General features: G+C 43.8%; 1 protein-coding gene across 7 annotated transcripts in view; it reads right to left on the bottom strand.

Moving 5' to 3' along the window:
* The window catches only part of FMN2 (formin 2), a 391,989-nt gene that overhangs the window by 264,618 nt on the left and 115,069 nt on the right, over positions 1-12,302 (bottom strand). For 4 of the 7 annotated variants that reach the window (XR_010109223.1, XM_055098048.2, XM_034949691.3 and 1 more), the window contains exons 5-6: positions 7,705-9,638; positions 5,439-5,583 (exon numbers count right to left, since the gene is read on the bottom strand). The exons of the other annotated variants lie outside the window; for them this stretch is intronic. Coding sequence is in view for 3 of the 4 variants with exons in the window: in XM_055098048.2 (XP_054954023.2) it covers positions 5,439-5,583; positions 7,705-9,638 (2,079 nt within the window). In the remaining variant the exon portion in view is untranslated. The remainder of the gene's footprint in view (positions 1-5,438; positions 5,584-7,704; positions 9,639-12,302) is intronic. 7 annotated transcript variants of the gene reach the window in all.

A 12,302-nucleotide genomic window follows, 5' to 3' on the forward strand; every position in this document is an offset into this window, starting at 1 on the left:
CAAGCACAACGGAAAGACTAAACGTGATACCAAATATCTAATCCTTAAAGTTAGTATCTGTAATAAATGTGAATTCTAACAAATCCTTTTATTACCTGCCCTTATAATAAGTAGCACATTTAACTATGTATTTTTTTTCTGATCAGATTTCCAGAGGCTAAAGTCCAACAAATATTTAACTGTCATACTTTTTCTCCCATTCTCTGGGCAAAGAATTTTAATCTGATAGATTACATAGAAGAAACCCACAAAGAGATTCATTGTGTTGCATTAAATGGGTAGACCAATGTCAAGTTATGTACTTTTTAAAAAATATCAGATTCTTCTTTTACACTCTTGCTGACTTCTATGTGCAAATTTACATTCTGGGTATCATGTTCCTTTACAGATCCTTTAAACATGATTAGACATTATTTACCTATGGCTTATTTTACAAAGATGATTCTTTTTTTTACCATGGGATAAATGAAATGTAGCATCATTTCACATTTGGCAAGGTTTAACCACAATGGCTGTCTGCCTCTAACCACTATTTATATGCCACACAAGCAAGTGGCTCTTACTTTTACTGCTTACAGAAGCTTACGTATTTAAATCTCATACCACTCAAACTTTTATTTAACTGGGCAAATGTCATGTTGGTGAAACCACAGTTTATATACTTGTCAAAATCTGCTAAAATATTGGCCAGGCGCAGTGGTTCATGCCTGTAATCCCAGCACTTTGGGAGGCCAAGGTAGACGGATCACCTGAGGTCAGGAGTTTGAGACCAGCCTGACCAACATGGCGAAACCACGTCTCTACTAAAAATACAAAAATTAGCTGGTCACGGTGGCCCGCAACTGTAATCCCAGCTACTTGGGAGGCTGAGGCAGGAGAATCGCTTGAACCCGGGAGGGGGAGGTTGCAGTGAGCCAAGATCACGCCACTGCACACCAACTTGGGCAACAGAGTGAGACTCCATTTAAAAAAAAGAAAGAAAGAAATCTGCTAAAACATGGTAAAGGTTTTAAAAGTGTCTCACATACAATTTTATTTATAACCACAGTCATTTAAATACCAAACATACATGAAAAACCAATACACATTCAAATTCTTTTTTAAAATTATTTAATTCATTTTTAAAAGTATATATTCTGGTCTCCATATAAAATACTGTACTTACACTCATATAAAATATTCCACGTCCATAATTATCACTTAATTAGGAAGAGCAGAGGCTCTGAAGCCAGAAGGCTGGAGTCTGAACCTGAGCTCAGCCCCTTACCAGCTTGGAAACATTACTGAATTCCGCTATATCTCTGTACCTGAGGTTTCTGTACTATGAACTGAGGCTAACATTGCCTGTCTCACAGGGGTAGAAGCATTATATGAGTTGATATAAGTAAAGCGCTAAGAACAGTAACTGGTACATGGTAAATAATGGACACAATATGACTTGTGGTTTCCATGGTTATTATTGTTGTAATAATTACTACTATTACTACTGCTACTGCATTTACTAAAATATATTTCCTTATGACATTATTTGATAGAAGATTAACCAAAAACTATGCAACCCTTATTATCAAAATCACTCCCAAGTAAATTCTCTCACTTTCCTGCTAATGAGTGCGGATTAATTTTTCTTTCCCTGAGAGAGGGTCTTAATCTGTCACCCTGGCTGGAGTGCAGTGGTACTCTCACAACTCACTGCAGCCTCAACCTCCCTGGGCTCAGATGATCTTCCCATCTCAGCCTCCCAAGTAGCTGGGATGACAGACATGCACCACTGCACCCAGCTAATTTTTATATTTTTTATAGATTCAGAATTTCCCCATGTTCCCCAGGCTGGTCTCGAAATCCTGGGCTCAAGCCATCCACCTGCCTTGGCCTCCCAAAGTGCTAGGATTACAGCTGTGAGCCACCATACCCAGTGGGTTAAACTTTTTAATCCTTATTTGATCACCAAAGATCCTGAGGTGACTTAGGGTCATTACAAACATGAAAAATCACTGAACTACCCTGGAATTAGGGAGGAGATTGGACTAAACACTTACTGGCTCTAAAGCCTTCCTTAAAATTGGGCAAGTGTGAATGTGTGTGAATGCTAAAGCATGAACATCATAAGAGATCACTTTTCTTTTTTTTTTTTTTTTGAGATGGAGTCTCACTCTATTGCCCAGGCTGGAGTACAGTGGCGCGATCTCGGCTCACTGCAACCTCTGCTTCCCGGGTTCACGCCATTCTCCTGCCTCAGCCTCCAGAGTAGCTGAGACTACGGGCACCTGCTACCACGCCCGGCTAATTTTTTGTATTTTTAGTAGAGACGGGGTTTCTACATGTTAGCCAGGATGGTCTCCATCTCCTGACCTCGTGATCCGCCCACCTTGGCCTCCGAAAGTGCTGGGATTACAGGCGTGAGCCACCACACCCGGCCAAGATCACTTTTTCTATTTTCCTCTTTATTCCTTAAGAGACGGGGTTCTACATCAGACAATTCTAATGTCAAAGTGTCACACTCATTTGGTTATGAAAAACTATGTCAAACTATATTCTGATAAACTTCTATGTACCTTCTCAGCTAATCTTTTGTGTAATGCTTCAAAGTAAAGAAGGATAAATGAAGAAATCATCATAGAACAAACTTAAATCCATGCTCCATGAGAAAAGTATAAAATGCTTTGTCTTAAGCTCTTTGGAGAAAAAAGGATTTGGAAATACAAGATATTCTTCATTTCTATCAGTCTGAGCATCCAGAGAAAATAACCCTCTTTCTCCTTATGCCAAACGGCAATGTGCCCAGCTGAGGAATCTTCTATTATCACGCTGAAAACGTCTCTGCCATGACGGTAAAAACAGCACAGGCACCTCGTTAAACACCAGTGCATTCAACCACAGTCTTACTTTCAAGGAGAAGAGAGATCACAGAAAAATTATTTGGCTATTTTTAAATATTTAAACAAAAACAGAACTTCCAGCTTCCATTGTATATAAGAAGAATTGCTTGAAATACCTCCATAAACATATGCCACGGCATTAAAGGCTATTAATTTTACTGGAAATGAATCATAAGGTACCAAAATGTCTGCACATACAATCACTGCACATTTCCCATAAAAAGGGGAACAATTTGCATGCGTCCTGAAAATACATTTTCCTTAAACAAAATTTTAAATGTCTCAAGTAAATGGAATGGACAGATTTTTCTTCCAAATACAATGAAGTTAAATAAAACTATGTTTCTTCAGCAATCCATCACTTTGTAGTGATTTTCCTCTAACATACATTTAAAAAAATCTTTTGTCCCTCCAAAAACAGATCTGAAATGCAGAGCCCAGCACCAAGACCCAGGCCAAGGAGTTGCTGAATAGGTTTATCTGGAGTCATGATGGAGACTGTCCCATAAACCCTGTTTGAAGCTGAAGGTCAACAGTAGCGTCACTATCAATAAACACAAACGAGGACATTGGCAAAGTCTCTTACCGACAATTTATGAAATGCCTTAATGACAGAATGAGGAGATTATCTTAAGATGATGATGCTCAACACAGACGCACTGTTTATATGCTAAGAGACCCCTTCATGCCAACTAGTTTAATGTGAAGTTTGATGATTTACATGTAAATCATATTTCAGTAAGCTAAAACTTAATACTATGTCAAACAGAGAATGAAATCCTACAGTCTTGGGCAACCTGGGAGACTTCTTCCTTATCTGTATTCCCTTAGCCAAAAAAAAAAAAAAACAAAACACAAAAAAACAAAAGGGGTGCTGGAAGTAAGGAGAGCATGGCTCAATTTTCTGAGTATTTAGTCCCTGGACGAGAGATGCTCCATGCCACATCTACACATTTGTCAAGTGACAGTTCCGGCTGCCTGACTCTTCTCAATGTAAGCCCCACCCATATTCCTCACCCAGACAGATTTTACATCTCTGACACAACCCAAAAGAAGAGATACGATGATTCAGCCTCAGTGTACCATATGCAAATATACCAAGGATTTTTTAAATATTTATCTCTGCCAGAGAAAATATGATTTTCCATTACTCCTTTTAACATTGTCACCCTGGACTTACTGATTATTATGAAATGAGTAACTTTCTGGTTTTTAATCACTACTGGACATAGCCACTGATATTTATAAAGTCTTCATCCCTTAGTCAGCTGATTAATGTAATAAATATTTATTGAGTGCCTACAATGTGCCAGGTGCCATCTCATTTACTATGTTACTGACCTGAGGTCACCAGCAACCAGTGATAATGCAACAAGCATTTCTAAAAGAATTCAACTGCATAATGTTTGGGTTTACATTATTCTGAGATTAATAAAATGCCTGGGGTGAGCCTGCTCACCCAGCCAACTATGGGTCACAGGGGTCTAGCTGTCCCATTGAAATCCATCTTCTCCTGGCTGGATTTGGCAATGTCCATCTAATGAAAATTGTCTGCTCTGAAATAAATATCAATGGAAACAACTCCAGGTCATGTGCCTAGCTATTACTTCCGGGTCAGAGGCACAAATTCGAGGAATCACCCCATTAGCTGGAACTCCTATGGGGCTACTGGGCAAGGAGAACACTGGGGATATCAGCCTCATTTTTCCCTCTTTGCTTCCCAAGACTGAGCTGCTTGCCATTCCTTTGCTTCCAAGACCTCTTTCCTGCCACCCTGCAAAAGTTAAGAAATGTAGCCACTCTCCATTTCAGGGTAAAGACGGGCACCATTAGCAATTCTTTCTATCTGGAGTTCATTATCATGAGGTTTTACTCTACTTTCCAAATGACACCCCTGAGAAATTTATAACAATATCCCTTTATGACAAGTCCAATGGATATATCAGTAGAAAAAAATTGCTTGGAAATGTTTTTCTTGAAATGCACCAATCTTTCTTTTTATGACTCAAAAATGTCACAGGTTAGATCAAAGGATCTAACATAAAATAGAGAGGTTAGAAATGGATACAAGATTTCTCTTCCACATTTCAAGTACAGTGTGACTGTTTAACTGGATTCTAATGGCATCCACTTCAGATATAATGCAACAAAATACCAAACACATTATCAGTTACTAAGGATTGGATTTCTTGATTGTTTTCCTTTGCCCACTCTTTCCTTTCTTTCCATCCATAGGAGCACTCAGATGGATATAAATCAAATGAAAATTTATTTCTAGGCAACTAATTCTGGAAAGAAACAATGGCGGATATTTTGGAAATATGTATTATGATGTTACAAATAAAAGTTGGGACATTATCACTGGATGGAGATAATTATGTGTTGTTCTACTTGAGCTAGTCTTACTTAACCACATGTTCTAAAGTTCTAACCCTTGCTGTCTGCCTAAGATCCATGGAGGTTTACACAGCCCAAAAACTATTACAAAGTTTTCTCTAATGACAGTTCACACTTATGCCAGAAATACTGTCCAATTTCATAAAGCACAAAAATACTCACTTGTTTAGCCTTCGTCTTTGAGATAGTATCAGAGATAGGTTTCTTTCTCTCCTTTACAGCAGTTTTAGAAAATAATTCCTCAAATTCATGACAATCTATGGATGGCTCTTCAATTTTTTCCCAAATAAGTGAAGTACTGGAGTCTCTAAAATTAAGCAAAAGAACAATAAAACAGCCATCAAACTGAACTTACATCACAGTAAGCATAAACAGAAAGGAAGAAGGGGAGGGAGGAAGGCCAGCAGGAGGGAAGGAGGGAAAAAGAAGAGAGATAAGAAGGAAAAAATATTCTTTTTCTTTAAGACCACCATTTGTTTGATCAACTTAATGGGAAAGTTAAAATACCATCCATGAATGAAATTTTTCCCCAGAAATAATTTCCAGGAAGCCTCAGTCATCAGGCCACTGTATAAAAATGTAAAAAGAAAACTTATCTCAGTGTGGGCTAGGGAGGCAAGAAATGTCTGATATCTCAAAATCCCAACTTGACTTAACAACTTTGCAGATTATTCGTGGGTTAAAAAATACATATTTACAGGATGGCCATCCTCTCCCTCCTACTGCCTCCCATCACCCCATTGTTATTTGTCTTCTCAGTGACTGCAGATTCGTGTAGTACCACCTAAAAAGGGTAAACACATCTTTTTAAAAAGCAAACCAACAACAAAACACAAGAACTTCCCTGTCATATCTGGAGAAAATGACTTTGGGGCACAGTTTAAAATGAATCACCCACATACATAAGTGGCGTGGTAACAACACGGAAGATGAACTGAAAAATTAAAAGTCATCAGAATATACAGATTCTTGCCCCCAATATGGTGTAGTGAGTAGAAAAATCCATATAAGAAATGAAAACGAACCTGGAAAATACCCTGTTTCTAAATGCATGCCACATCACACAAAGGAAATTCACACAAAGGAAATTCAAGGAATCATGAAACATTAGAACAAGGAAGCCCCAGTGAGGTTTACAGTGTGCGTTTTTCCCTGCCACCTACACATTCCACAGCCAAGTATCACAGCATTGTCTCAATGACTAGGGAACACGGGCTATAGATGACACATAAATGTATAAAGTACCACCAGAATACCTGGTGGAAAGTATTCTTTTATGATGATCAGTCCCAGCTATGATTGTATGACTTTGTGCTGTGTTGCCAATGAGGGACAGAAGTGCCATGAAATTTTCAAAACTAAATTATTTCACACTTGGGGTGTGGATATATTTATTTATTTATTTATTTGCTTATTTTTGAGACCGACTCTCGCTCTGTCTCCCAGGCTGGAGTGCCTGGCGCAATCTCGGCTCACTGCAAGCTCCGCCTCCCGGGTTCACGCCATTCTCCTGCCTCAGCCTCCCGAGTAGCTGGAACCGCGCCCGGACAGGGCTGTGCATTTTAAAGTGTGCACTAAACCATGCTCCAGAGTCAGTTTACCTAAGAATTTGATTTGCAGCCGTGCCCGGTGGCTCACGCCTGTAATCCCAGCACTTTGGGAGGCCGAGGCGGGCGGATCACGAGGTCAGGAGATGGAGACCATCCTGGCTAACACGGTGAAACCCCGTCTGTACTGAAAATACAAAAAAAATTAGCCGGGCATGGTGGTGGGCGCCTGTGGTCCCAGCTACTCAGGAGGCTGAGGCAGGAGAATGGCGTGAACCCGGGAGGCGGAGCTTGCAGTGGGCCGAGATCGCGCCACTGCACTCCAGCCTGGGCGACAGAGCGAGACTCCGTCCCCACCCCCCCCCAAAAAAAAAAAAGAATTTGATTTACATTTTTAAGCTGTTTGTCAGAAATGGAAACTTGAAGTAGTAAAAGCAAAGAGTAGATTCTTACATGGAAAATAATTTCGCTACAAATGTCTCTGCTTACCTGCCCTCATTCATTTTCCAAAGGGCATATAAGCATACTTTCACTGGAATTTAGGCATAAGTAGCAGTCTTACAACTAGATAACAGAGCATGTATTTTAAGAAAAATATCTCCTTCAATCTTTAAGAGATATATCAATAACTACATAGATGGGTATACCTACCTACATCTTATACATTGATACATATATTTATTTTACAACTTTGGTACTTCTGGAGAAAAGCCTAAAGCTTTAAATAGCAAACTGCTGCACTATATATTGATGTAAAAATCTAGACGAGTTTTAGAGTTGTGCTTAAAAATACATTCAACGGCAATTTTCCCGAGTTTGAAGGTAAACACTTCCCTAATACTGACACACACTGTGCAAAGACGAGCTCACTTTCATGTTACCTTTTACTATGTAGTTGAATCCTGGTCCAGTAAAGAGGCTTCATTGGTCGACAAGGCTCTATGGGCTGCTTCCTACTCCCTTTGTCCTGATTCATCCCTAATCCAAACAAGCCACTTGGCAATGGAGGAGGAAGAAATCCACACACCTGTGGGGTTGCTAAAGTGCTACTCCCAACTTGTGGGAGGAGTGGAGGGCCTGATGCAGGAAGCAGAGGGGGCGGTGGGATTCCTGTCCCAGGTAGAGGGAGTGGGGGAGCTGGAGCAGGTGGAATCCCCACACCTGGCAAGGGAGGAGGTGGGGGAATCCCAGCACCAGGTAGAGGGGGCGGAGGAGGTATTCCCACTCCAGGTAGAGGGGGCGGAGGGGGTATGCCCGCTCCGGGAAGAGGGGGAGGAGGGGGTATTCCTGCTCCGGGTAGAGGGGGTGGAGGGGGTATGCCCGCTCCGGGAAGAGGGGGAGGAGGGGGTACGCCCGCTCCGGGAAGTGGGGGTGGAGGGGGTACGCCCGCTCCGGGTAGAGGGGGAGGAGGGGGTATTCCTGCTCCGGGTAGAGGGGGAGGAGGGGGTATGCCCGCTCCGGGAAGAGGGGGAGGAGGGGGTATTCCCGCTCCGGGAAGAGGGGGAGGAGGGGGTATTCCCGCTCCGGGAAGTGGGGGCGGAGGGGGTATTCCCGCTCCGGGTAGAGGGGGCGGAGGGGGTATGCCCGCTCCGGGAAGAGGGGGCGGAGGGGGTATTCCCGCTCCGGGTAGAGGGGGCGGAGGGGGTATTCCCGCTCCGGGAAGAGGGGGAGGAGGGGGTATGCCCGCTCCGGGAAGAGGGGGCGGAGGGGGTATTCCTGCTCCGGGTAGAGGGGGCGGAGGAGGTATGCCCGCTCCGGGTAGAGGGGGCGGAGGGGGTATGCCCGCTCCGGGAAGAGGGGGCGGAGGGGGTATTCCTGCTCCGGGTAGAGGGGGAGGAGGGGGTATGCCCGCTCCGGGTAGAGGGGGCGGAGGGGGTATGCCCGCTCCGGGTAGAGGGGGCGGAGGGGGTATTCCTGCTCCGGGAAGAGGGGGCGGAGGGGGTATGCCCGCTCCGGGTAGAGGGGGCGGAGGAGGTATGCCCGCTCCGGGTAGAGGGGGCGGAGGGGGTATGCCCGCTCCGGGTAGAGGCGGCGGAGGAGGTATGCCAGCTCTGGGAAGAGGAGGGGGAGGGGGTGGCAGCATTTCTGTACCCTGCAGAGGAGGAGGTTGGGGAATGGCTGTACTGGGCAGAGTAGGCACTGTCATGCCAGGGAGAGGGGGAGGTGGGGGAGGCACCATGCCCAGGCCAGGCATGGAGCTGGAGGACTCTGTGCAAGGCAGAGGTGGTGGAGATGGGATGTTACAGCTGTTTTTAAAGGCAGAGGAAACAGAGTGTTCGTGGCTGGTTTGAAACTCGGTAGAAATAGAATGGGGCAGCTGTGACCCAGGCTGTCCTTGACCAGCAGACCACAGAAGGGATGGAGGTGGTGGAGGCTGTGAGATGCTCTGTGTGGGCTGATGGCTGTCGAGCTGGACTGATATTCGCCTTGGAGACACAATCAAAGAAATCTCTGAACAGAACTTTGTCTGAGGTCCACTTTCAGCCCCAGGGGGGCATGGAGGACGCCCTGGCAGCCCATCCACAGGAGGCAGTGTCAGCACCCCACCCTCTTCCGTGGGGGAAGTCTGTATCGATTTCGCCTCTAAAATCCTATGGTGCCGTACTTCCTTTTCTTCTAACCTGAGAGCTTCGAGACAGACATCGCCTGAGGCTGTCACTCCATTCTCAAGCCCTTGACGACCACTGGCCACCTCTGTGTCCAGGGCAGGATACTGCCTCTCTAGTTCAGCTATTTTGGTTCTCAGATCCTCAATAGTCTGTTCCAGCTGCTGAATTACAGTGGCCTGTCCCTCAGACTTCATGTCAACAACTTCCTGAAGGGCGACAAGGACAGACATAGTTAGTAATGAAATAAGGAAAAATGCAAATAGCAAAAAATTAAGCAAAATTATATCTGTTTGTTGTCATACTTCCAGAAAGACTCCTTGACAGAAAGATGGTATTAATATTTCTATGTGTCCCCTGGCTTGCACCCTGAGATTTCAAAGTGGTTAACACACGTGACTTACCATAGAATCCTAAGTCCACATCTGTCTCATTTTCAAATGATACCATTGAGGACAAATAGACCACTGAGAATAGGGAAGAAAGCTCTGAGTGATAAACCAGTTTATTTCTAAGATAGCCTTCTTTCCAGCCTAGGAACATTGGTTTTTAGGATGTTCCCTGAAAACACTTTAAAGGTAATCCTGAATTTTAAAGGTAGTCACTGCTTTTTAAAAGTGATCACTGAATGAGTGTTCAATAATAATATATAAAATATTTTTGATATCCATATGGGCAAGACAAATGCATTATGAGCATGTGCCATACCGCTTATATCACGTTTACTAGAACTTTAATATTTTACCTAGGGTATTTCAGAAAGTGATAACTGACAGTTCTCCACAATTTATAAAGACGGCTGATGGCCAGACATGGTGGTTCACACCTGTAATCCCAGCACTTTGGGAGGCTGAGGTGGGAGGATCACTTGAGATCAGGAGTTCAAGACCAGCCTGAGCAACATAGCAAGACTGCATCTCTCCTAAAAATTAAAAAAATTAGCTGAGCACGGTGGCACATGCCTGTAGTCCCAGCTACTTGGGAGGCTGAGGCGGAAGGACAGCTTGAGCCCTGGAGTTTGAGGTTGCAGCAATCTATGATCACAGGCCACTGCACTGCACTCCCGCCTGGGAAACAGAGTGAGACACTGTCTCAAAAAAAAAAAAAAAAAAAAAAAAGATGGCTGATAACAACTGGCCAACATATGGGGCACTCTGACATATAAGTGGTGTATTCCTTTCCTAAAACTCACAATCAACCAGGAACCCTTCAAGAAAAAAAAAAAGTTTTGAGTAGAAAGAAGGGCATTGGCTGGGCGTGGTGGCTCATGCCTGTAATCCCAGCACTTTGGGAGGCCGAGGCAGGCGGATCACGAGGTCAGGAGATCGAGGCAATCCTGGCTAACACAGTGAAACCCCGTCTCTACTAAAAATACAAAAAATTAGCCGGGCGTGGTGGCAGGCGCCTGTAGTCCTAGCTACTTGGGAGGCTGAGGCAGGAGAATGGCGTGAACCTGGGAGGCAGAGCTTGCAGTGAGCTGAGATTGCGCCACTGCACTCCAGCCTGGGCGACAGAGCGAGACTCCATCTCAAAAAAAAAAAAAAAAAAAAAAAGGAAAGGGCATTGCCTTCCTAAGGGTAAATTTAATATGAATAACAGATGAAAAGAGAGAAAGAAGGAATTGATGGAGAGAAAGGAAGACAAACAAACATAGGAAGACAACCCCCCCAGTCTTGTGGAAACTGCAGTGTCAATCATACTTTAATTACTGCTCATAAAGATGTGGATTTGCTCAATCAAGCCTGGAATAAAAGGGAAAGAGAGGATGAGAGACTTCTTGTGTTGAGAACTATTTCTTCAGTGTTCCAGGGTTTCCTGCAACACTACAGAGTGTTCCAGATGATCCCCATAGGCCACAGTAAACAGCCATAGGTCCACATGCACACGCTTCTTACCCACCTGGGAGGCTGACACTTATACTCCAGACTTGATTTTTACATATTGTGGAAGAATAATTAACAGGTAATATAAAGATAATATTAAGTATAAAACTAAACTCTTACCCTGCTTGCTAAGGTTAAACTCTGGATCCAAGAAATATCTCCACAAAGTGAAAAGCAAACATCTTCTTTATTAAATATGAACAGACATCCAACCCATTTGCAGTGGAAAAAATGCAGATGGACAAGACAGAAAGGGTATTTACTACAAATGAGGCATTTTTGGGTGCTATGATAGATGTGATAAAAATCTTTAGGGCACATTTTTCCCCCCATCTCTATGAAGGAAATGTGAACTTTTTTTTTTGCGACGGAGTTTCGCTCTTGTCGCCCAGGCTGGAGTGCAATAGCGTGATCTGAGCTCACTGCAACCTCTGCCTCGCGGGTTCATGCAATTCTCCTGCCTCAGCCTCCTGAGTAGCTGGGGCTACAGGGATGTGCCACCATGCCCGGCTAATTTTTGTATTTTTAGTAAAGACAGGGTTTCAGCACGTTGGCCAGGCTGGCCTCAAACTCCTGACCTCAGGTGATCCACCCACCTCGGCCTCCCAAAGTGCTGGGATTACAGGTGTGAGCCACCGCACATGGTCTAGAAATGTAAACTTAATAGTCCTTCCTTTTTTCCACAACAGAGTCTTGCTACATTGCCCAGGCTGGCCTCGAACTCCTGGGCTTAAGCCACCCTCCCAGCTCAGCAACCCAAGTAGCTAGGACTATAGGCACACACCACTGCACCCTGCTAAATTTAGTAGTCTTAATCCTAACCTCTGTTACTTCTTCCTTGGAAACTATATCTTTTGCTACAACAGTTAACTTGCTGAAGGTCAATCATGATGTTTGCTGACAGCTGAAGACAACCAGTAATTTAGAAACACAACCCCTACAAAGGGTTGATTTCCTTAATTTTCTATTGTTAAAAAAAAGAAGTAGCCC

The sequence above is a fragment of the Pan paniscus genome, chromosome 1 (assembly GCF_029289425.2).
Source record: "Pan paniscus chromosome 1, NHGRI_mPanPan1-v2.0_pri, whole genome shotgun sequence".
In the NCBI taxonomy this organism is placed as follows: Eukaryota; Metazoa; Chordata; class Mammalia; order Primates; family Hominidae; genus Pan; species Pan paniscus.